The sequence below is a fragment of the Canis aureus genome, chromosome 35 (genome assembly GCF_053574225.1).
Source record: "Canis aureus isolate CA01 chromosome 35, VMU_Caureus_v.1.0, whole genome shotgun sequence".
Taxonomy (NCBI): Eukaryota; Metazoa; Chordata; class Mammalia; order Carnivora; family Canidae; genus Canis; species Canis aureus.
In genome coordinates this window covers 5,458,341-5,484,272 of record NC_135645.1, presented here as the reverse complement: position 1 = coordinate 5,484,272, position 25,932 = coordinate 5,458,341, and the positions used below count along the sequence as shown (strand labels likewise).

The 25,932-nt window shown below is 36.3% G+C and overlaps 1 protein-coding gene across 1 annotated transcript in view; it reads left to right on the top strand.

Moving 5' to 3' along the window:
- Nucleotides 1–25,932, top strand: part of SLC49A4 (solute carrier family 49 member 4) — a 77,131-nt gene that overhangs the window by 34,603 nt on the left and 16,596 nt on the right. The window contains exons 5-7 of the mRNA XM_077884465.1: nt 4,922–5,030; nt 12,668–12,735; nt 15,873–16,000. Of these exons, the coding sequence (XP_077740591.1) occupies nt 4,922–5,030; nt 12,668–12,735; nt 15,873–16,000 (305 nt within the window). The remainder of the gene's footprint in view (nt 1–4,921; nt 5,031–12,667; nt 12,736–15,872; nt 16,001–25,932) is intronic.

Genomic DNA, 25,932 nt, shown 5'->3' with positions numbered 1-25,932 from the left:
CATATTCTTCAGGCAATTATCTGGGCCTTAATGGAAGATCTTTCACTTCTATAGAATAGATTTTTAATTTTTTTTCATCATTTTTAACAAAATTCCCATAGCTGAAATAACAATTTCTTTTATCATCTCTTCATCTGAAAGTGGTTTCCTTGGGGCGCTTGGGTGGCTCATTTAGTTAAGCATATGCCTTTGGCTAAGGTCATAATCTCAGGGTCCTGGGAATGAACCCTACTTTGTGTTGGGCTCCCTGCTCAGTGGGGAGTCTGTCCTTCTTCCCTGCCCCTACCCTTGCCCTCGCTCATGCTTGCTCACTCTCAAATAAATAAAATCTTTAAAAAACAATTTTTTAAAAATAAAAATGGTTTTCTTTTTGTATGGGAATCCCAGCCATTTTATGGCTGGCCAAAGTGGTAACTCATATCTGTGAAAAAAATTTTTTTAATGTTCATTGGACATTTAATTCTGATTTTGGGCAACTAATTTTTTTTAATTCCTTTTTGACTGATGAGAAGAAACTTCCTATAAAATTTACTGTTTGTTGAATATGTCCCTTAATATTATCCACTTAATTGTCTTAAAATTTTTTTTTACACAGCATTCATTTTGCTGTGCTGCAACAAATCACAGTTGCCATTCATCGTGAAATTTGCAACATATTTTCTTCTCTCTTACTCTTTCTTCATAAAATATTCAAATAAGCAAATTACAGAGTTATCTGTGTGGAAAAAAAATGAGAACTGAGTCAGTTCATTGACACCAAGATCAGTGACAGATTTATAATACTAGAAACAACACATGCTACACCCAGCATGCTGTATAGTATCTTACCCAACGCAGCAGTTAAAGTGAAATGTGGTCCTACCAAAAAAGTTATTTGTAGTTAATGGGAAAGCACTTTTTCATTGTTTCTGTTGTTAAATTTGGTTCAATTACAATGAAATGAAATGAAAAACTCAGTTCTTCAGTTGCATTAACCACATTTCAAATGTTCAGAGCTTTGTCTTGCTGGCGGCTACCAACTTAGCATAGCTATATAAACACTGTTTTTCAAACTTTGGTTCAACCAACTAATTTAGTAGGTAGAGCACCTTGGAAAAAAAATAGAATGAAATAAGCTAGAACGGAAATATTATTGTATCATGTAGTAAGGATACATATTTTTTTGTGAGACTTTTCCTTCAGAATATACGGATGTATATGTGGGTAGATCACAAAGTAAAAATATACTTCCTACTTTTGGAGTATAGCAAAAAGTTTAAAAATCACATCTCTAAAAAAAAAAAAATCACATCTCTGCAGCATGTAGAATATTGTCTTCCACATAATAGGCAAATAAAAATATTAGTTAAATCGGATGGTGACCAGTGGTGCGTATGTGTAAGATGATGGTTTAAAATGATAGTTTTGTTTTGTTTTTTTAATGCTATTTAAGTTTTTCTTTGCGCAGTGCCAGTTTAGAGAGCAATCAAGAAAGCAGGCGAGTGTTAGGTTAGGTCCTATTATGCCAGGCTAATAATTTGGACTAGTCTAGAAAATGAGGGATCACTGAAGGATTTTAAGCTAAGGAGTTGTATAAACAATTGTTCTGACAAGGAAAAACAACCTAAAATTATCATTCTGACTACGATAGATACCCTGTGTTTTCTTCTAATTACCCTACAGTCAAGATCTTTATTCTCTGTTAAAACCATAAAGTGTAAGATCTTTCCTCTCTGTAAAAAACCTTTTTCATTGATGCCTGACATTTCTTCATTTCTTCCATTATTGTTAAGTCTGCAGCATTACCTCTAGGAGAGGACTCTCTAGGGCAAGTTCTTTGGACCTGCCATGGTCCAGTCCCCTAGCCTATCAATGTAATTTTCTCTGGCCTTTTAAAGGACATCCGAAGTCATTACTTTGTGGATTATCAGAGTAACTGCTTCTCTAGATTCTAATTCCATTGTCTGGGGAAAAAAAAAAATCATTGATTATGCTCCAGTGTTTTCACCACCATCATTTATCTCTATAAAATAAATAAGTAAATCTTTAAAAATAATAATAATAAATGTCATCCATTTTGTCCATGGATTCTTTGATTATTAAATTTCTGGCTTTATCTTTTATATTTAGGAATTCAACCCACCTACAATCTACCATAGTATGTGATGTTAACTAGTGATGCAGGAGTTTTGTGGGTTTTTCCCCATAAAAAAACTAGCACTGTTTACTGAACAATTATTAGCAGTTTGCTAGCCCTCTATATTCTCCTCCATTGTGCTTTATTCTTGAGCCATTCACATATAATTTTTTATTACAGCCATGAAGTTTGTCTTGATATGTGATAGCATAAGGTCCTCCTTTTTCATATTTTTTAAAGATAAGTTTCAAAGCTTTCGAAGCCCTTTTATTCTTCCAAATAAACTTTACATCATATTTCTTAAGTTTCTTAAAAATTTAACTGGGACATTAATGGTTATATTGAATTTATAGATTAATTTGGGGTGAATTGACAATACAGACTTTTTCTCCATCTATTTAGATAATATTCTGTGCCCTTAATTAGATTAAAGGTTATTTTTTCTTTCCACCCCTAGAGATCTTGGGCTTTCCTAGCTATTGTTAATGGTATGTAATTTCTATTACATTTTTTAAATTAAACTTACTTGTGAGATAATTTAGATTCACATGAATCAATAAAAATGCGGTTGTAGGAAATAATACAGAGGGCTCCGTAACCAGTTTCCTCCAGTGATAACATCTTACAAAACTGTTGTATAATACCACAACCAGAAAATTAACATTGATAGTCAATATGCAAAATATTTCCATCATCTCAGGGGTCCCTTTTTTTGTCCTTTTGTAGCCACATCTCCCCTGCCCCAGTTCATTAACCCCTGGCAAAAACTGATCTGTTCTCCATTACTATAATGTCACTTCAAGAATGTTATATAAATGAAATCATATAGTATATAAATTTGGGGATTGACTTTGAAAGAGAGAGAGGCAAACCAGAAAACAGACTTTAAGCTATAGAGAACAAACAGGCTTGCTGGAGAGGAGGTAGGCAGGGGATGGGTTAAATGGGTGGTGGGTTTTAAGGAGGGCACTTTAGCGATGAACACTGGGTGTCGTGTGTAAGTAATGAATCACTAAATTCTACACCTGAACACAATATTATGATTTATGTTAACTAACCAGAATTTAAATTAAAATTTGAAAAAAATAATTCTCTGAAGAGTCAACCAGGTTGTTTTGTGTATCTGTAGTTACTCCTTTCTACTGCTGAAAAGTATTACATGGTGTGGATGTACAGTTTGTTTAACTATTCACCTGCTAAGGGACATCTGTGTTGATTCTAGGGTGGGGGTTGGCTATTACAAATAACATTCGTATGCAGGTTTTTGTGGGAACATAAATTTTCATTTCTCTGGGATAAATGCCCAGGAGTGCAATTGCTGGATTATATGGTTGTTGCATATTTAGTTTAAAAAAAAAAAAAACTGCCAGGCTGTTTTCCAGAGTGGCTGTACCATTTTTCATTACCACAAGCAATATATGAATCATCTAGTTTCTATGCATCTAAACCAGACTTTGGTGTTATCACTATGTTTTTGTTTTAGCTATTTTGATAGGTATGTAGAAGTACAATCTCTGTAGAGGGCAATTGGCATTATCTATTGAAATTACAAATACACATACTCTTTTGACATGGCAGTTGCACTTTTAGAATTCAATTCTCCAAATGTACTAGTCCACATGTGATATGACTGTAAAAGCAAAGGTGTTATATTCATATACACACACATATATATAATTTTATAATACCTTTATTATATATAATAAAAATACATATTTCTCAGTGAGGACTGGTTAAATAAATTATGATATAGCAACATAATGGAGTTCTATGCAGCTCTAAGAAAGAATGAGGAAACTCCTTATTGACTACGGAAGAGTTCTAAGACTTACTAAGTTAAAAAACTAAAATTCAGCCAGTGGTTGTAATATGCTACCACTTATATAAAAAGATTGGGAGAAGAATATATATATAGACACACACAGAGTTGAGAACATATGTATTGATACACACGTATATATAACAACATAGTATATGTAATAAGAATATATATAAATTAACGGAATAATATGTAATAATATGTATGTGTGTGTGTACACACACGCTTGTATATATACATAGGCTTGCATATTTTGCAATGTTTCTGGGAAGTTGCCCAAGAAAGTAGTAATACTGGTAATTGTGGGAAGAGGGGAATGAGATAAGAGAGACATGTTTTCCCCATATTTTTATACTTTTTGGTTTTGAGCCATTTCCATTGTATTGCCTTTTCAAGTCTTTGACTAATACAAACTTTAACATATTTTTTAAATATTTTATTTATTTATGAGAGACAGAGAGAGAGGCAGAGATGCAGGCAGAGGGAGAAGCAGACTCCATGCAGGGAGCCTGATGGACTCGATCCCAGTTCTCCAGGATCACACCCTGGGCTGAAGGCAGAGCCATGTGGGCTGCCCTGATACAAACTTTAATAGCAATAAAACAATAGTTAAAACTGCCCTCTGAAAATAATAAAATTAGCAAATTTTGTATTTCTTTGTATTCTTTGATTTTTTCTTCTGCCTCATTCATAAGGAGAAATAGTAATTTATCCTTTCAAATAAGAGCTTTTTTTCAACTGAACCTACCTATTCATTCTGTGAAATAATGTTGGTAATTCATCTATATAATAAACATTGACAATTTTAAGCATTGTGAACAAAAAAGATTTTATAAAAACAAAATTTAAAGAACTTTGAATTTTTAACAGACAAGTATTTTCTTTTTCTGATTCTGCTCTTCTGATTTCCAAATGATTTACATTTTTCATGAGTAAGAATTTAAATTCAAGATTTTGAATCTGTAATAATATTTTCTCTTTTACAGCAACATGAGATTTTTGATGATTGCTTTAGCATATGCCATACCACTTGGTGTATTTGCTGGCTGGTCTGGAGTTCTGGACTTAATTTTAACACCAGTGCACGTCAGCCAAGTAAGCATTTTATTTCTTTATATGTTGTAGGTATTTTTAGTTCATTTCAATAATAAATACTGTCTGTATGTTCTTGGTTTAAACTTCGAGACCTGGGTAAAACATTAAACATTATCCAATTCCATTACTGCAAAAGCAAGAGTCTCATGAAGTAGTTAAAAATAATGTTGATTTTCTTCCTAGATTTTGTTACAGCCATGATTTTACATTTATTTGGCTTCTATTAATGATTCTAGTAAACAGAAAAATCTTCATTTTGTTGACTCCATCCTAATCTTGCTTCATACTTCTTAAAGAAGATTAAGATCCCATCATCCAAATTATGGCTATTTTGATAGCTCATCTCTCACTTTCCCTCTAGGCTCAGACTAAGGGTATCTCATTTCTTTAAAAATGACCATTTCACCTATATGCTTCAGGCCATGTATTCCTTCTCCTCACTTCAGATAGCGTGATAAGATGAAGTACAGGAATTTGGAGGGACAAATGGAAGAAGTTCAGCACATTGGTATGACGGTCCGTTGTATGAATGAGCAACAATTTGCCCATTATACTTTTGATGAACATTTGGATTGTTTCCGGTGTTTGACTGTCACAAACAATACTGTAGGAATGTTCTCCTACATTCTTCCTGCACCTCTATACACATTTCTGTTGGATACATAGCTAGGAATAGAAGTACTGGTTATAGTATAGGCCTAGTCTGATAGATGATGCCAGACTTTCCCAAAGCAGTTGTATCGGTTTATCGTCCTACCAGCAGGACATGAAATTTCTCATTGTTCCACATCTTTACTAATACTTGGCAATGTTAGTCTTTTTGAAGTTGGAAATGCTACTAACTGTGCATGCATTTAACATGTTAAATGTCATTATAGTGATATCTTTTTAAGTGTTTTGTTGAACAAAAAAGTATCCTTTTTTTGTGACACACCTGTTCAAGCCTCTTGCCCACTGTTGGGATGCCTTTTTCTTACTGATTGTAAAGAAGAGAGTGTGCAGAAGGGGACTCCGCAGAAGACTGTGTGGGGTCCTCAGCAAGCCTTGGCTGGGAAATGGACTGCACATGTAAAGGGCAAAGCCACCAGAGGCTTAACAGAAAGACTGCTAGGAGGTTGAAAGCAGAACGAATACAGTAGAGGGCAAGCAGAGCTGGACTCAGAATTTCTGGCTCAGCCAGAATGGTAAGACCTCATTAACACTTTGTTAATACCTTGGGCTTCTGCTGAGACACAAGAATCTAGCCCAGAATTTAATATCAGAGACTATGCTCTTGGTAAAATAAGACCTGTTCTACTTAGACCTACCATACACAAGCCCTGACAAAAATCTGCAGAGGAGACAATTTGGAGATTGAGTCCTACCAAGTGAGGGAGGGCTTGGGAAACACTTTGATTTCTACTTATCTACCTTAATAAAACACAAAATTGGGCAGCCCTGGTGGCGCAGCGGTTTAGCGCCGCCTGCAGCCCCGGGTGTGATCCTGGAGATGTGGGATCGAGTCCCACATCGGGCTCCCTGCATGGAGCCTGCTTCTCCCTCTACCTGTGTCTCTGCCTCTCTCTCGCTCTCTCTGAATGAATAAATAAATAAATCTTTAAAAAAAAAAACACACACACAAAATTAAGCCTATGCAAGTTCAGGGTGATCAGTTATTATCTGAACTGCCTACTAACACAAAAATCAACCATTTTAGAGAAGGATAAAAGGATCCAGAATCTTTATATTGTGTCACCCACAGCATGTACTGTTAAAAAAAATTAGACAAACAGGAAGATGTGACCTGTATTTACAAAAAGGAAGAACTGAATAGAAACCAGTTCAGAGAGAGTCTACATCTTGGATGTAGCAAAGACCATAATGCAAAAGAGAGAGAGAGAGAGAAATCTTTGCTTGCTCCAAGTTTATTTTTATATTCCCTTATACTATAGAACTACATTGTCTGGTTCAGTAGTTACCAGCCACTCGTGGCTATTTAATTTGAAATTTAGATTAGTTGAAATGAAATAAAATAAAAATTATTTTCCTCAGTGGCCACCCACTGGACACATACTGACCCCCTTTCAAGTGCTCAATAACCACTTATGATTTGTGGCTACCATATTGGACAGTACACATACAGAACATTTCTGTCAACATAGAAAGCACTGTTGGACAGTGCTATTCCAGAAGCTTTATCATTATTCCTGTCACATTTAAACCTGGAATTGAATTTTGTGCTTGTCATAAGGTAGGAGTTAAGTTTCTTTTTTTTCCCATATAGGTATCCATTAACCTCGTATCAATTTTTGAAAAGATCACACTTCTCTCATTGCTCTCTAGTTTCATCTTTGTCATAATGAAGTGCCTTTATGTACACAGATGTGTTTCTAAGCTGCCTTTTTCATTTTTTCAAGTGGAATCTTCTCTTAATTTTGTATATAACCTGTTATCTGAATTTTATCTACAGTCTTTTATAATAAACCATTCTCCTATGTGAAATTTTGCATACTGTTAAAATCTAATGTGGATTGAAATGTAGACTTCCCAATTTTTGTGACCTTTACTTCTGTGGTAAAACACGATAAACCATTTGAATTTTGACATTGATTATTTATTTGTGTAATGGCTTTACATGTGGATCTTAACAGTGTAAACAATAGCACATATAACCATCAGGATACCTCGATTAGAATTTACAGGACTAGAGTGACAGATTCGGGTGGTTTAATTAGATTTTAAAAGTTTTCTGAAAAACTTTGCCAATAAAAAAAATAGATAATAGTCTATTTTGCCTAACTTTGTGCCTAGTGTCTCGAGTTTTTTGGTGGTATAATAAATTTTGATATTTGTAGAATAAATATACCTTTATTGGGATTCTGACCGGAATATTTTGAATCTAAAAGATCAGTTTAAGAATTAACTTCTTTGGGACGCCCTGGTGGCTCAGCGGTTGAGCTGCCTTTGGCTCAGGGCATGATCCCAGAGTCCCGGGATCGAGTCCCCCATCAGGCTTCCTGCATGGAACCTGCTTCCACCTCTGCCTATGTCTCTGCCTCTCTCTGTGTCTCTTATGAATAAATAAATAAAATATTTTTTAAAAAAAATTAATTTACTGTGCCTGGGTGGCTCAGTTAAGCGGCTGCCTTCAGCCCAGGTCATGATCCCAGGGTCCTGGGGTCAGAGCCCCATCTCTCCCTCCACCCCTCCTCCTGCTCACACTCTCACTCACTTTCTCTCTTTCAGATAAATCAATACAATCTTTAAGTAAGTAAATAAATAGACAATAAAGCAATATTTGGCAGCTTATTTCTCTAAAAGAAAATTCTTTGTCATTACTTCTTTGTAAACCATGATCATTGCACTTCTGTTCATTTATTGAAGTGCTAATGTATCTGAATGATGCTTTATAATTTTCTGCAAAGGAGTCTTCTATATGTTTGTTAGATTCATTCCCTGTTAATTTCAGTTATATTTTTAAGTTATAAAAAATTTTTTTTTAAGATTTTACTTATTGGGACACCTGCCTGTATGGCTCAGTGGTTGAGCGTCTGCCTTCGGCTTAGGGCATGATCCCAGGATCCAGGATTGAGTCCCACATCGGGCTCCCTGAGAGGAGCCTGCTTCTCCCTCTGCCTGTGTCTCTGCCTCTCTCTCTCTGTCTCTCATGAATAAATAAATAAATCTTTAAAAAAAAATTTTACTTATTTGTCAGAGAGAGAGCACAAATAGGCAGAGTGGCAGACAGAGGGAGAGAAAGAAGCAGGCTCCCTGCTGGGCAGAGAGCCTGATGCAGGGCTCCATCCCAGAACTCTGGGATCATGACCTGAGCCACAAGCAGATGCTTAACTGACTGAGCCACTCAGGCGCCCCTTAAGTCATAAAATTTTTATTTGATTCTTTTAATAGTTTCCAAATTTCTGTAAAAGTGCTTGATCTTCTACTTTTTTGAATTATTAAAACTAGTTGCTTAGAGTCTCATAATTCCTTGATCTGGATCCCCTGTGGGTCTATTTATATTTAGGGTATTCGTTTATGTTTTCTTACCTCCTTATGTGTTCCTTTATTTTTGACTGAGTGCCAGACATAATATATGAAAAGTTGTAGAAATCATTTAAGCTTGAGGATGATGTTATTTAACCCCAGAAAGAACTTACTTTTTTTTTTTTCTTGCAGGAGTCTAGGAATCATTTAATCCAGTTTCAGTAATTGAGAATACTTAAAACTGGGCGTCAGTCCCACAGAATACTATTCTATTTCCAGTGCACAGTACTCAGGGATAGCCCTTCGAGTCACCATCTGAAGGTTGGGTTTTTGTTTTTTTCAAAAGGCCACCCACCTCACAACAGGCCCTGAACTCATATTTTTTTCTTTCCTAGGTCAGCAAGGCCATTGATAGCCCTCAGGCCCTTAGCTCCCTTTTTTGAAATCAGCAGACACCCCAAAGGGAAAAGTATTCCCCAATACTAGGCTTATCTTTTCCAGATTTCCTTCCCATTTTACATTATGGTTCCATAGTTCTGGATTTAACTTCTTGGCCCTCTGATGCCAACAGATAGATTTCCCCCTAGATTTTCTAGTTCTGAACCAGAATATCAATCCAAATGACCCTAGTGTACATTCACCATGAGAAGAAAACCTTCCTTTAGTTTTCTTTTTAGAAGATTTATTTATTTATTCATGAGAGACACAGAGAGGCAGAGACACAGGCAGAGGGAGAAGCAGGCTCCTCAAGGGGAGCCCCATGCGGGAGTCGATCCCAGGACCCCAGGATCATGACCTGAGCCAGAGGCAGACACTCAGCCACTGAGCCACCCAGGTGCCCATTCCTTTAGTTTTCTAACTGATTTTTCTAGATGGCAAGTATTCCTAGCATGCTCCATTCCAGGAAAGAAAAATGTAGCACCCATTTAAATGATTCTGATTTTGCATATCTTATGCTTCACATTATAAATCCTAAGATGCCCTTTCGAGTATCTCTCTATATAAACTCTGATAGACCAGGAATCACAATAAGTATTAAATAAAGTGAAATTTAAAATTAAATGGGCAAAAGGGGGGCGTCTAGATGGGTCAGTTGGTTAAGTGTCCAACTCTCAGTTTCAGCTGAGGTCATGTTCTTGGGGTTGTGGGATCAAGCCCTGAGTCGGGCTCTGCGCTCAGGGGGAAGTCTGCTTAAGATTCTCTCATTTCCCTCTGCCCTACTCCCCTGCACTCATACGTGTGTGCTCTCTCTCTCTCAAATACATACATACATATATACATACATACCTACGTAAATAATCTTTTTTAAAAATAAAAGCAAAAAAAAATTAAAATTTCTAATTAATTAGTGGGTAGGATATTATTACCTAAAGCAAATGACATGAACAAAGGAAGCAGGGAAGCACAAATGGCCTGAAAGGATCAGGGTCAGTACAGTCAAGATGTACAGTGGTTCTTAGCCTAACACTGGGCCCCACTCACCCAGAGGATAGATGGAAATGTTAGAGAGGGCCTAATAGCATTAAATGGACCTTAGACAATGGATGCTAAATGCTCTGCAATGAGAGGGGCAGTTTAACAGAACAGAGAATTCTCTGGCCCCAAATGCCAATGATATGAAACAAAAATGTAGAGATAAATTAAGCTTCAGGCTGTTCTCTTTCTCCAGAGGGTACTTATCTTTGTTCTGGCACCAGACACTGTTAAGTAATTGTATTACTCAGAGTAGGCTAAGCTGCTATGAGAAGCAGAATCCCAAAATTCTGAGGCTTAAGGAATTTATTTCTCATTTACATAGCAATCTAGGACAGTTTGCGTAATAATCTAGGACATTTGTCCACAGTTTGGAAAGCTCTTTTCCTCCACTGATTTAGAGACCTAGGCTGCTTCCACTTTGCAACAATCCTGTCCTCTAAGGACCTTGTCGTTACAGGCACCGGTTAGGCTGGTGACCACATTCAGATTCCAGTGGTCAAAAAGGGAAAGGAAGCATGGAGGAGGCAAACAGCTGTGTTCCAGGTCCTAGCCTAGAGGTGACACGCCTTAATTTTGCCTCCCTCCATGGAGAATTTAGGAACATAGTCCCATGTATTTGAATGGCAGCTGAAACATATAATCCAGCTAAGTGCCCGGATAGAAGATAATGTATTTTGGAGAGTAAGCATAATGAAAAATATCACTAGGAAAACAATAAACAGTAGAGTTAGTGTGGGCAGCTCTCAAGTGCCAGGTCAAGTTTGGACGTGGCCCTTATATAACCACAGTGAAAGCCAGTAACTGTTTCTGAACAGGAAAGTGGAATGATTGGGATAATTATCCTAGCAATAGTGGGAAGAATAGATTGTGGAGACCATTTAAGAAACTATTACAGGAATCTAGATGTAAGAAATAAGGTAATAAGCAACTGTGGTGGCCATGGGGAGGAAAAGAGGAGACAGATACTGTTAGTGACACATAGGATTCCACTGGCAACCACTAACGTGTTTTGAACATTTTATATATATTAGCTTATTTAAGTCTCAAAAAAAACCAAACCAAACAAACAAAAAAACCCTTTGTTATCCTCATTGTAAAAATGAAGAAGCCAGGACTTGAGATTATGAATTGGGACAGAAGCCAAGTCATAGTAGGAGTTAAAGATACATGAGTGATGGGTAAATCTAGGCAGCATTTGTAGATTGTGCTGAGAAAGTTTGGCCATGAGGAGAGGAAAGATATAAGACATGAGGTAGATGGGGAAGCATCATCACGTGTAATAACAGCCTTTATGGAGCATTTCCTGTATGCTGACTGCTGAGCTGAGGTCCTGTACACACATTATCTCATTTTAGTCCATTTTAGGGGTAAGAAGACATAATTTGTCCAGGGTCACAAAGCTGGTAAATGGCAGGGTTGGCAATGTCTTCTGAGTGAAGTGAGCTATATGTTTGAAACCCAGGAAGCTCCTAGGTGGCTCAGTTGGTTAAGCTTGTGCCTTCAGCTCAGGTCACGGGTGTCCTGGGACTGAGCCCCAGTTTGAGAATCCCTGCTCAGCAGAGAGTCTGCTTCTCCCTCTCCACCCCCCACTTATGCTGTGTCTCACTTGCTCTCTCAAATAAATAAAATCTTTAAAGAAAAAAAAATTTATCTGAAACCCAGCTCAAACCCGTCTCTCTAGGTACTCAGCCCCACATTTTTCTTGCTTGCTCTCTCTTCTCTGACCTCTTGATACATCTTTAATTGTTGCCAGATGTTTGAGCACCTAATTATTTCCTAGTAGTTTCCTGTATGTTGGTTTTATATTTAAACTTCTTGAAGTCAGTGCCCATCTTCTGTCTTTTTCCTATTTTCTTGAGAATTCTAGTGCAATGTAGCACAGATTTGAAAACATTGGTTTGTGACACTGATTATTTTGTTGATTTAAATATTCCATAAAAAGTTAATCAAGGATTTATTACTGAGATAAATTATATTAGACACACATGAATCCTTTCATTTTATCCCTTTTCTTAAATAATATTTCCTAGATTTGTTGCCACTTAGCTATTGATTATATATTGAGTTATACATGGACATAGTAGAAATTCATACATATGTATTGAAATATGTATTGATTAGAGGGGATCTTTTTTTCATGCCTTCTTCATTGCAGCCTGATAGTCTTATATTAAATGTGTCTTCCACTTTCTCCACAGGTAGATGCTGGCTGGATTGGATTTTGGTCCATAGTTGGAGGCTGTGTTGTTGGAATAGGTATGGCAAGGTGAGGATATTTTATGTTAAACATGTGAGTGGACCGAACCAAAAGCAAAAACAAAAAAGGCTGCTTTTGATAAATATTAAAATTCAGGGGAAAATAAAAATGTAAAGGTCAGAGAAGGGCACTTGTTCAGACTACAAGAAAATTTACATGCAGTAAGAATTTGCTGCTACAAGGAACCTTTCTCAGGAGCAGTCTGTCCTAAAATGCTTTTGGAGAATGAAGATGTATTTCCAGTGTAATTAAACTGCCTCTCTCCATATTATTGGAGAACAGCATCTACAAATGGAACCCAGAGAAAGGCAATACAATAATAAAGGCAGATTGATTACTTATCAAGAATAGAAAAGATTTTTTTATAAGAGCATCTCTAGAACATTCCACGAAAAGGGAGTATCTGATTAGTAATTTATTTTTGGTCTTTTTTGGCAGGTACTTCCCTGTGTTTATCCCATTTTGATGAAAAATGACCATAAAGACTTCCAGTTTCACCAAACTCCCTTTGATCTTAACTCATTACAAGAACACATTTTTTAGAATGAGTCAGAAGAAGGAAAAAGTCATTTTTCAAAAAAAAGAAAAAAATGGAAATATCACTTATACAGGTGACTGCCTGTAAAACCATTCTTGATATTTCCAAAGAGATAGTACTCATTCACTTCACAAATCATTTACCCCATTTCATCAAAAACAGAATTAGGCAATCAACTTTACCAGAAAGAGAAGAATCTAATTACATATTTGGGGAGATCAGATAAGATATGTAAATCACCTCAATTTCTAAATACTTAAACATAATTGACACAGGATAATATATCTAGACCTTACAGTTTGCATAGTGTTTCTGGGATAATGAAAGAATAAATTGACACTCTAATTTCTAAATCACTCTGGGGTTTTTACAAGTTGGAGAAATACAAGACTAAGATCTAAAAGCTAAAGAAGAGGAATAAGAAGAGAGCATTTGTAGAAAATCACTAGACAGATACTGAAATACATTGACCTGTCACATTTGACAGAACTTTATCTAATTTTTCTAATTAAATCTCCAGGCCAATTATAGTGAGTCATCATTAACCAAATCCTATTCTGAGCACCAAATAGGTCAAAGAGGGAACTGTTACATATCAGAAATGACATCTCACGTATACCTTTTGCTTTCTTTTTCTATATGTAAACCCTTAATTTTATCTCTTATAGACACGGAGCTAGAAGGAAAAACGAAAGTGAGGACTTTTCTGTTTTTAATTTGTTGAAGTGGAAATTCTAAAAACACTTCCCTTACTTTGGGATCTGAAATCAATTGTGGCTATCTCCTAGGCCTAGAATCAATTTTAAAGTTATGTTCATAACACCATTTTGGATTATGAATCCCTAGAACAGAATATCCTCATAGACATTAGCACTTGGGTGATTTTTGTGTGTGTGTGTGATTATGTTACTAAAGGCAACTACCAAATGTTCTAACAGTACACTTTGATGATATTACCCCATTTGAAAGTACTAGGTCTACAAAAATAGCAGATCACAGTGTTTCACTTATTCTTCTGTGATCTGGCCCTGGCAACATTCTCACTGTTCAACTTTTTTCAGTTCTGATTGTACCAGAAAACTATTTTATTCCCTCATACTTCACCATCTGCCTGTCAGACAAGTACATTCTTGCAGCATACCAAAACATAAATCAAAGTGTTTGGTGGGTGTGAAATTATAACAGTTTTTGTATTTTCTTGAGGGAGATTTCTATCAAGCTGTGGTACATTTATTTATCAGAGCACATAAGAATTTTCTGCTAGTAAGCTTTCATGGTTGAGAACAAACCTAAGTCACTGGGCAAAGATGCATCCATTTTTTCCACCAAAAGATGGCATCAGCTGTCATAGGAAGCTATTTTAGTCTACATAACACTTACAAACATGATTAACCTTATCACGTCAAATAAGCACAAAAGGTAGTATTGAAAATATTAAGAGGGACAGTAATGGAATTACAATAGAAATTAAAATCAGTTTTAAAAACCTTAAAGTAGAAAAAAACATGGTGAATGTTATTTGGGATGAGATCCGTTTTTCTATAGTAGGAACAATTCTGAAGGACAGAGTAAGTTGTATGTAGGCACAGTAGGCACAGCCAGAGAATTGTGCCTGTATAACCAACAGTTAGGAGATGAGGAAAAGTGGTTGGCAAATAGAGTTGTGGCTCATAACTAAACAGTAAGCGTCTCTACCATTTGCCTTTTAATTTCATGTTAATTCAGAATAAAGCAGAAGTTTGAAAACTTAGAATGCTATGAAACCTAAGTCCCAACGTTTGTAGGATAGTATTCGTTATTCCAGAGCTACATTCTTGCTGTCACAGCACTTTCTAAAAGGGAAGACAAAAAATAAATGCAAAAACAAGAGAAATACCAATAGAAATAAATGCTATGAAGAAATAGAGTATGGAGATGAGATGGTGAGGACTTCTTTCATGAGCAAGGAGGGTCTTAGTGAACTGAGACCTGAATGACCTCTGTGGAGTAAACAGGAGTAAGTCAGGGGAGAAATGAGAGTAACCAGCATTCCAGACAAACAGAACAAATGCAAAAGCTACATAATTGCGTTGGGAAACAACCCTAGCTTGTATGAGAAACAGAAGCTTAACCACCTGGAGAAAATAGTAAGGTAGAGGGAGAGTGGAGCCAGAGACCAGATCCTATCAGAACCTAGGGGCTCTGGGGGTTTTTTGTATTCTTTGAGTTTGAATTTTGGAGAGTCATCTTTGCCAGTTTATGTCAACAAGTTAGCCTGTTTTCTAAAACTAGGATAATATGTGCTCATTATAGAATGTTTGGAAAGTATACAAAAATATTTTTAAAAAGTGAAAGTAGCATTTAAAAACACAGAACCCATCCTATAAATTATAGATCTGAAACAGACATCACATTTTGTGTGTTATAAAACAGAAAAAATATTTGGCACAAAGTAACCTTTTATCACATCATACAAAATGTACCAGTTAAAAAAATTTTTGTTGCATACTGAAAAAAGAACTCATTGAAATTTCTTCAAGAAATTATTGTTTAATGAAAGTGTGTCATTAATTTAAATAGAATTTTAAAAATCCAGTTAGAATTATAATAGAACATTGTTTCTTTTCAGGTTCGCAGATTTTATCAGGGGTATGCTGAAATTAATTCTTCTCCTCCTGTTTTCTGGGGCTACGCTATCATCCACGTGGTTCACCCTGACCTGTTTGAACAGCATCACACACCTGCCTTTAACCACAGGTGAACACAGACTATTTTGAACTTATATTGAATAGGTATTTTCAGTTCACAAAAATATGTAAACTGAAAAGTAAGAGTTTTTCTTCTTTTCCATAATTAATGGAAATAGAATAATTATTGTTATAAAACTGACAAATGTACAAAAATGTCCCCCTTGTCCAAGCATCAAACTATCTTCCCACCTAAAAAAGAGTTCAAGGAACAATTTAAAATATTTTCATTCGTATTTTACATATGGAAAAAAAGTATAATCTGCCTTTATAACAATCCCATAATTGAATGCATAATCCAGTAGGTGGCTATGACTTGCAAATGGACTAAAAAATCTACATCTTAAATAGTCTTTTGTTAAAGGAAAGGAAGAAGCTGTAACAGAGCCCTCTGGGTCTATCATAGTATCCCAATTTACATGTATGTGCTCTGTAATAAAAGGACCAGCAATATATCTATCAGAGCCATCAAATTTTTCAAAGACAGCCTTTATTTTAGAGTTCCTACCACATTTACAGTGACATTTTTATGGGTTACCCTATATCCATAATTACCAAACTACACCAAGCCAACTTCCCTGGAGTGCCACAGCAAACTCACAAGGACAACATGGGTTATTTTCTGAAGGAAATACAGGGATATTCCACATTTGTCAGACACTTTGTGACCCTCTAGTTCAAGAGAGTTCCCAGTTTCATCATTAGATCCCTGCTGCATTCTTTTTGATAATATCATATCTTTGCAAAGTTTGGTTTCCTGCAATTGCTATGATAAAAACTAAATACTGCACAAAAATCAGGAACAGGATGAGGGTGGTTGTCTTCTGATTCTAAGATTTTGATTCCAAGATTTGAGAAGTCATGCAGTGCCCATCACATGTATGTGTCTCATTAGTAAGCAACTGGGGTTGAGAATGAAATAAAAATATATTTCCTCCAGTATATGGGTATATAGTTTTTTAAATGGCCACTGACTTGTTAGGACATATATATATTTATTAAATGATTTGGCCCCAACTATGTAATTAACAGAATCATCAGTTATTTCTTTTGGCCTTGGGCACCACGAAAAAATTACTGGGGCACTAAGGGTGCTGTGGAAGAAAGTTTGGAAATTTCTGCCCTGTACCATCCTACCAGGAATCCCTCTTTTAATTTGTATTGCTTTGCCTATAAAGCCCATTTGTCCAGAGTAATAGTTTTTGGATACTGTGCACTTTTTATATACTAACATTCTTATATTAGGGTTTTGAGCAGTTTTGGCAAGTATTTGGGGCCAGAATTTTTTGTTTTATTTTATTAGGGTATAATTTCATAATTTAGCAGTTGCGCAACATTCTGGTAGAATAGTTTTAGTTTATAACTCTTCTTATTCATGGCATTATGCTCAGATACTTTTGTGTATGTGGTACTGTATGTCAAGTATGTGTCTGTTAGATTTTATAAGAACAAGGCTATGAGTACATAATGAACAAACTTTTTGCCCTTGATTTAAGTGTAGCATATTCATTATAAGATATGATATTCATTAAATTTTATGTGTTTTCTATTTGATATGATAAAATTAATGGTTTTATCTCTGGGTGGAAGCATCAAGAAAATTCATTTTTTTTTACCTCCCTTTCTGTCTAGATCTGTAGTAATGAGCATGTTTTACTTTTATTTATTTTTTTATGTTTTACTTTATAATCATGAAAAAAGGATGTATTGAAAACTGTACATCTTTTTAAATCTTAAAGGGAAATTGATATAATTGACCCTGGTCAGGACTGTGTTTTCCCAGTCTGTCCTTGAAAATAATCACGTTGGACAGAAAGGAAAGCAGAATTCTAAATTAAGTCAAGGCCAGAATCAAAAGATTGAACTTGACATGGCCATCTTCACAACCACTGAATTCATAAATTCTACTGTTGTTTCCAATTGCAAGTCATTTTTAAAAAAAGATTTTATTTATTTATTCATGCGAGACACACACAGAGAGAGAGAGAGAGAGAGGCAGAGACACAGGCAGAGGGAGAAGCAGACTCCCTGCAGGGAGCCCGATGTGGGACCCAATCCCGGAACTCTAGGATCATGCCCTGAGCCAAAGGCAGAAAGAAGCTCAGCTGCTGAGCCACCCAGGCATCCCTGCAAGTCATTTTTGAATGTCACTTAGAAACTCCCGAAAGAAGGGGGGGAAAGAAACTCCTGATAGATAAACATTGGTAACTTAGAAATATACTGCATTAAAAACTAGATTTTCACATTCCTTCTCTGAATGATCATAGTGGTATTTTTCTCTCTTCCCTGATACCTCTTAATAGTTACTTGAGTGTGTGTCTTATCTCCCCTTCCAATCTGAAAATCTGGAGCATGGACTGTGCCTTATCAGTTCTGACCCCAACTCCCACTCCACTACCTAGCACAAGTCCTGAGTAATGAATGAATGAGTGAATGAATGAAGTGTATATTATCTCTATTTTGCATCTCCATAGGTATGACTTATTGCCGGTAATAGCAACCGTGGCCACTCTGTTATTTAGCATTAGCTGTATGCAGGCAAAAGGGCACATTTTAATGGAACAATGGAGAATTTGAATAAATCTGTCACAGATACTCTTACTGCCTTTGTAAAAATCTGACCTAATTCCTTTTAAGTAAAAGAGGTTTCATGAACAAGAACTTACTACAAAATCTAATTATAGACAAATCTAGACCTTTAGACTGATATTTAAAGCAAGAAATGGCAAATTCATATTTCTTTTTTACCAGTCTTTTTTTTTTATGAAAGAGTATCCAATCTTTTTCCCGTTTCTAGTAAATTTAGTATTCCTGTTGTCACTTTAGTTTTTTAAGATTTTATTTATTTGAGAGAGAGAGGAACAAGCAGGGGGAATGGCAGAGGAAGAAGGAGAAACAGACTCACTGCTGAACAAGGAGCCTGACATGGGACTCAATCCCAGGACCCTGGGGTCATGACCAAAGGCAGACACTTAATGACTGAGACACCCAGGTGCCCCTCCTGTTGTTACTTTTAAATATCAGAAGAATCTACATGAAAAGTGTGAAAATATATGTGTTAATTATTGACATAATCAGAAGGTGTTCAACCTGTGGGTTAAAACTGCTGCTACTGCTAAAACCTGTTGCAATATTTTTGTGGTCCACTGATCTGGGTATTATCATTCCCATCTCTATAGAAGAAAAACTGGATCATTCTGGGTATTATCATTCCCATCTCTATAGAAGAAAAACTGGATCATTCCATTCTACCTAGAGGTGCACTGTTTTAATACATGTACTTGCTTATGTACATCCCCTTGGAGGCTATCAGCAGTATGCTTTTATTTCCTTAAGGAAACTGAGTACTTAAAACTGTATTATATCTTTATTAATTGAAGTATCTTCAGTAGAACAAATAAACTCATGACTAGATAATGTTAGTTTCAAAATCTTGAAGCTTATTCTATATACAAAATTATAAAAAGACATTTTTCACCGTATCTGAAAAGTAGGCCCTGTTAGCCACAACTCACATAGTCATTTTTCACTGAACAGATAAATGCTTTGAAAATGGCATTTTGAAAAATGTTGGCACTTTGGTGTTGAGTTTGCTGAAACAATATAATTTGAGTTTTAGTAGAAGTTGCCTCAGGAGGTTCTTCATCTAATTCAAGTTACTTAAAGACCACAGTGGCGAGGTCAGAAATAGGTAGTGGTGAGTGGGAAGTAAAGGGGAAGATAAGCTAGACGCCCACCCCATGAGAGTTAATAGGGGACTACAAGCTGACTTAAAGAGGTATTTGAAGAAAGAAAACGTATTCAGTTGTATTGAAAGACACGTGACATGTATGGGCTAGAGAGTGATCCTCTTAATAGAAATGAGAAAATTCAGAAAGGGATGATGAGCATGATTAAAGATATGGACACTTTTTTTTTTCTTCAGGTAGGCTCCATTCCCAGCATGGAGCCCAACACGGGCTTGAACTCACAACCCTGAGATCAAGACCTGAGCTAAGATCAGATGCTTAACTGACTGAGCCACCCAGGCACCCCCAAAGATATGCACATTTTAAGGAAATTAGGGATTTTAAGGAAAGAAAGCTAAGTGATTTAATTATTCTTTCCAACTTTATGAACTAGAAGTGACTGTTACTCATATTCATGATTGATCAAGAAGGGAAAAATAGAATATGAATTAAAAGAGAATGGATTTGTGAAAAATCGTAAATGTAAGAATCTTGAAATGCTGATAGGGCCTACTGAGCAAGAGCATATAATGTTTATCAGTAGAGATTTTCAAGAAGAGAAACGAGTCTCTAAGCAGATTCTGTTTCTGGAAGGTAGAGGGCTTGACCAGGTGATCAGTCAGTGCTCCATGGTGTAACAACGCACCACCTTCTGCAGAACCATAAATCATTCTTTGGGAACTTAAAAGTTACTGATAAACCTATACCTATGATATCTGATAGCATAATCAATCTCTACTCTGGGCCCACTATTTCAAAGGATTATTAGTTGTGCTTCATTTCTGGAGCCCACTTTGCCTTCCAGCCATAAGAGACTCTAATTGTCAGCCTTTCTAGGACTACATGAGCCAACAAAGAGGCTAGACAAGGGACACCCACAAAATAACACCATACAGAAAGAAAATCATCGACATTAATGAATATTGGAGCAAAATATACCCTATCCTCTTTTGGCGCCACAGTTTCATGAGTACATGAAATATGCAGTAGCATATTTTCATCAGTGGCAGATCATGAAGGCCACAGCAGTCATTTTTAAGAAGCAAACGTGAGGCCAAGAGGAAACGCCCAGCTCAACAATATAGAAATTTTCTTTTTTTTTTTTTTTTAAAGGTTGTATTTATTCACTCATGAAAGACATAGAGGGAGGGGCAGGCTCCATGCAGGAAGCCCAATGCGGGACTCAATCCCCGTACTCCAGGATCACATTCTGAGCCAAAGGCAGACACTCAACCACTGAGCCCTGCAGGCATCCCAACAATATAGAAATTTTCTATCAGTTGTGTGTACATACATATGTATGTATCCCACATTTTGAACACATCCAAAACCTATGAAAAAAGCTGTGCCATTAACAAACGATGTGAATCTTTACCATTTCTCTTTATACGTGTGTCATTATTTCCTGAAGGAGTATTTTCATTTGCAATATCAAGTTTAATTTAGATTGTAGAGAGATATTTTCAATGAAGGTCCTTTATCATAAAATAAAATTCCATCAGCATGCGTAATAATAAAATTTACCCAATAAAGCAGTATTAACGTTATAAACTGACTCTTTAGGGAAATTTCTTGATTCTAAACCTTAAAACTTTTCATGATAAAAATTTATTGTGCTATTTTTAACCCTTATTTCTTATTTATAATAATTTTTAATAAAACTGTAAATAAATTCTTTATTATTCTTATCTACCTAGAGGCACCCATAAAATTTTTGTTTTCAGTATTCTACTTAAGTACTCTACCTAAATGTATTGAAGTTTGTTATTGATCTACCTGAATGAACCTTAGTTATTATCTGATATAACATATTATTCCAATAAGTGACTCTCTTCCATTACAATCCAGATATATGTCCATCTAACTGCAAATGGAATACCACCTGAAGGAGGAAGCCATTCCCTGTCCCATTGTTTGTCCGCCCTGGGTCATGGGAAATTCTTCCTCTTATTGAGATAACTGATTGGGAGCAACACAGCACACAGGGCAAGTCAGCCCCCTCCCCCTTCTACTGACACCCTGAAAACATTATACCTGTCCTGTCTGGCCTTTGCCTTAACCTAAGCAGCCCTCAGCAATCACAAGCTGTCCTCATCAGACATGGATTCCCAGCCCTGAACAGTGTAGTCAGCCTCTTCTAAACCTACTATAACTTGTCAGGATTTTCCTGAACACCAGTTGCCAGTAGAATTTAGCTCACTTTTCCTGCTGTACTCAGCACCTCACACTGGGGACTGTTGCAGCTCGTGATTAGACATAGCTTTTTTTGTTTTGTTTTAAAGAATGAAGTACAGTTATCTTCTTAGCACTGTGCGTATAAATGGCTGCTAGCTATTAAGCCATAGGTGTGGGTTGTGTTCCTTTAGATGAGGAGTGATGTGTCCTGTTCACGTTTCCAACAGAGCCACTTACATATCATAGGTGCCTAATAAATGGTTTTGAAGAAAGGCTTATTTTTTCCCTATTATATACTTAAACACTAATTTTTGAACCCATTTTACATTTATCATGATTAAAGTTCATCTACTTATCTGTAGATGTAGTAGATTAAAGTTCAATTTTAATTAATTTTATTAAAAATTAATTAATTTTTTCATCTTTAATTTAAGATTAAAGATGTAGTAGATGTAAAGATTAAAGTTACTTATCTGTAACCTTTTGGTGTTCGGTTTTTTGTCGTCTGTCTTATGTGCGATGACTTCCAGCTTTTGTACTGATCACAGATTTGGGAAGCATGCCTTTTGTGTTAATACCATTAAATAAATACCAAGTCTTGTGTTTTCTGTTTGTCTTTTGTTTTTTCAGTGTGACACAGTGGCTTGGTAGAAAACATGCTACATTCTGTAGGCCTTAATTATATTATTTTTAGCAAAGCTAATTTATGTTGTTCTAATTAAGTCATTTCGACTTTCAGAACTTTGGTCACTTGATCTGCAAAAATCCTTTACCTGCTTCAAAGAGTCAATAAGATAATCAAATATGATAATATATTTGAAAGCAGTTTTTATTTTTACTTTTAAAAGATTTCATTTATTCATTCATGAGACACACACAGAGAGAGAGGGGCAGAGACACAAGCAGAGGGAGAAGCAGGCTTCATGTAGGGAGCCCAACACGGGACTCAATCCCGGGTCCCCAGGATCAGGCCCTGGGCTGAAGGCAGCGCTAAACCACTGAGCCACCTGGGCTGCCCTGAAAGCAGTTTTCAAAATGCTCTAAAAATTATATGAATCCAAGATATGAAGTTATTTTTGTTATTAATGGTATCTTGAGAATCTTATTAAATGTTAAATGAAAGTTCTTTTTTTTTAAGATCCTATTTATTTATTTATTTGAGAGGGAGAGAGAGAGAGCACGAGCAAGGGGAGGGACAGAAGGAGAAGCAGACTCCCCACTGAGCAGGAGGCTGACATGGGGCTCGATCCCAGGACCCTGGGATCATGACCTGAGCTGAAGGCAGATTCTTAACTGACTGAGCCCTCCAGGCGCCCTTGAATGAAGTAGTACTTATCTGGAATTTTGCCATTGCTTTTACAACACTAATCACCTGAGGTCTGAGTGTTTGGATTAGTAAAAATGTATTTTATACAGTTTTATTTCCCTAAAGTTTACTAATTTGGTTTGTCATTAGGAGGACAGGGGAAGTAGTACTTTCAGGGTTATGATCCAATTCACGTTCTTGAAATACATTCGTTGTAACTATATTTTGTGCGACATAGGACTTTGTTTTTTTGCAATTTGAATCGTGGGCCCATGAAATTTTATTAACTTCTTTGAAAAAGACTCTACATCAGCATTGTGTTTGTTCTGCTAAATTACCTTGACTTCTTAATTGAAAGGCGGTTTATTATAATTTTAGTATCAGCACTATAGAAAGTCATAGAAATATTTAACAATCATGTAGGTTGAACCCTCTCTGACGAGCAGGAAATTATCTTGTCTGCCTGACTTTTAATAGATGACATTCACCCACTGGATCTGCCAAACCAGTGTATAAAGATACTATATCAGCCTCCAAACTGAAAACTCAAATGGAAGTCAAATTCAAATTGGCTTCTACTTTATGCATGTCCCAGAGCACTGGGGAGTATATGAAATCGGTCCTGACACAGCTACTTTTCCCCAGCTGATTATGATGATCTTAGTTTAACCCTTTCCTGCCTAAACTATTTTGATTCTTTATGCAATAACAAGTGTAAAACAACCTCTTGGTCATCATTTTTATAAAATACAAGAAGCAGACCCCGAGAGTGAGAGAACCAACGGAAAATACTTGCTTTTCAATTACTAGCCTCTCAAGTTATATCCTTTTCAGACCTCTTATCCTATGCTTGCGTAATAGGAATTCTTATAAACTGAAGTGGGGGGCTCCTGGGTGGCTCAGTCTGTTGGGCGTCTGCCTTCAGCTTGGGTCATGGTCCCAGGGTCCTGGGATCAAGATCTGCATTGGGCTCCCTGCTCTGCCGGGAGCCTGCTTCTCCCTCTCCCTCTGCCTGCTGCCCCCCTTCTTGTGCACATGTTCTCTCTCTCTCTCTCTCTCTCAAATGAATAAAATCTTAAAAAAAAAAAAAAAAGATGTGGGAATATTTGTGTCAAGGATCCTGCACAAGGGCTGGGTTATATGGCTCCCAGATGTAGACATCAGGTCTATGAGTCAGGCCACCCAGTGATAACCAGTTCTGAATCAGTGAGCTAAGAAACTTGGATGAGGGGGAGTTGGATCAGCTGCTATTTCATGAGTTTACAATAAAATTCTCTTTGTGGTTAAATAGTTAAGATATGAACAAAGCAAATAATTCAAATTCAAATAGTTGTAAAAAAGGTATATGAGGAAAAATATCTACCCTCCTGTGGCTTCCAGTTTTTCTCTATAGAGGCAATCCTGAATATCAGTTTCTTGGGTATTTTCTCATAGAATTCTGTAAATTTACAAATGGGTGTATGTGTATCCGTCCTTTTTAAAAAGATAACACACCTTTTTACACCTTTTTCATTTACATACCTTAGATGTCATTAATATCAGTATATACAGACTTACTTCCACTTTTAATGGTTGCATAATACACCTTTGGATGTTTGATAAATTTTTAACCAACCAACCTCCCTATTGGTGGACATTTAGCTTGCCTTTAATCTTTTAATATTACAAACAATATTGCAGTGAATGTTCCCTATATTCTTGTACCTTAATAGCTATAGGATAAATACCTAGAAGTAGAATTGCTGGGTCAAAGAGTAACCGCGTAATTTAATTTGATGGGCATTTTCAAATTACCTATCAGAAGATAAACTATTTACAGTTCCATCAACAATGTTTAATTACAACAGAAATTTTATCTTTCCAGTAATAAACATTTCCTCTTCCCTTCCCAGAATTCAGATACTTAGGAAACCAAAATCAGATTTTTAATGAGCAGGAAATGAAACCAAGGGAGTGGGATGGTCTTAAGGGGTTTTCAGACAGGGCCACCTGCTTCACCAGGCTCTACTTTTCTGAGAAATCCTATGTGTGTGTGCCTGTGTGTCTGTGTGTCTTTCTGTCTGTTTCTCTCAGCACCGTGTTTGATAAAAATCAATAAAACCAAAGCTCTCTTTTCAGGTCTTCATACCAATAGTCCCCTTTCTGTGTGACCTCATCATTACCTTATCATTCTTGTTTTTACAACGTGCAGTTATTCTAATATATACAGATTATTGGTAATTTTTCAGTTATGTTAAGTTGCCTAATTACAAATTACACGTGAGAGTTTATTTCTTTCAAAAATGAAAATGCCAGGGATGCCTGGGTGGCTCAGCGGTTGAGTGTCTGCCTTCGGCCCAGGTTGTGATCCTGGAGTCCTGAGATTGAGTCCCACATCGGGCTCCTGCATGGAGCCTGCTTCTCCCTCTGCCTGTGTCCCTCCCTCTCTCTTTGTGTGTCTTCCATGAATAAATAAATAAAATCTTGATAAATAAATAAATAATAAAAATGCCAAAAGGATTATTTCCAAACGTGTTTTCTAAAAATAGCTCATTCTGTTAGTGGTTTGTGAATCCTTAGAAGTAGCATTTCCTGGTTCCTAAAAGTCTGATTTTTTTTCCTGTCATTTATTTCAATATTTTCTTACTTTAAACTCCTAGATTCATCCGTGTTTGGGTCAATAGCCATCTCTGCTCTGATTAGCACTGACTGACCAACAAATGATTATAAAGTGTTTTGTAGGAAGAATAATAA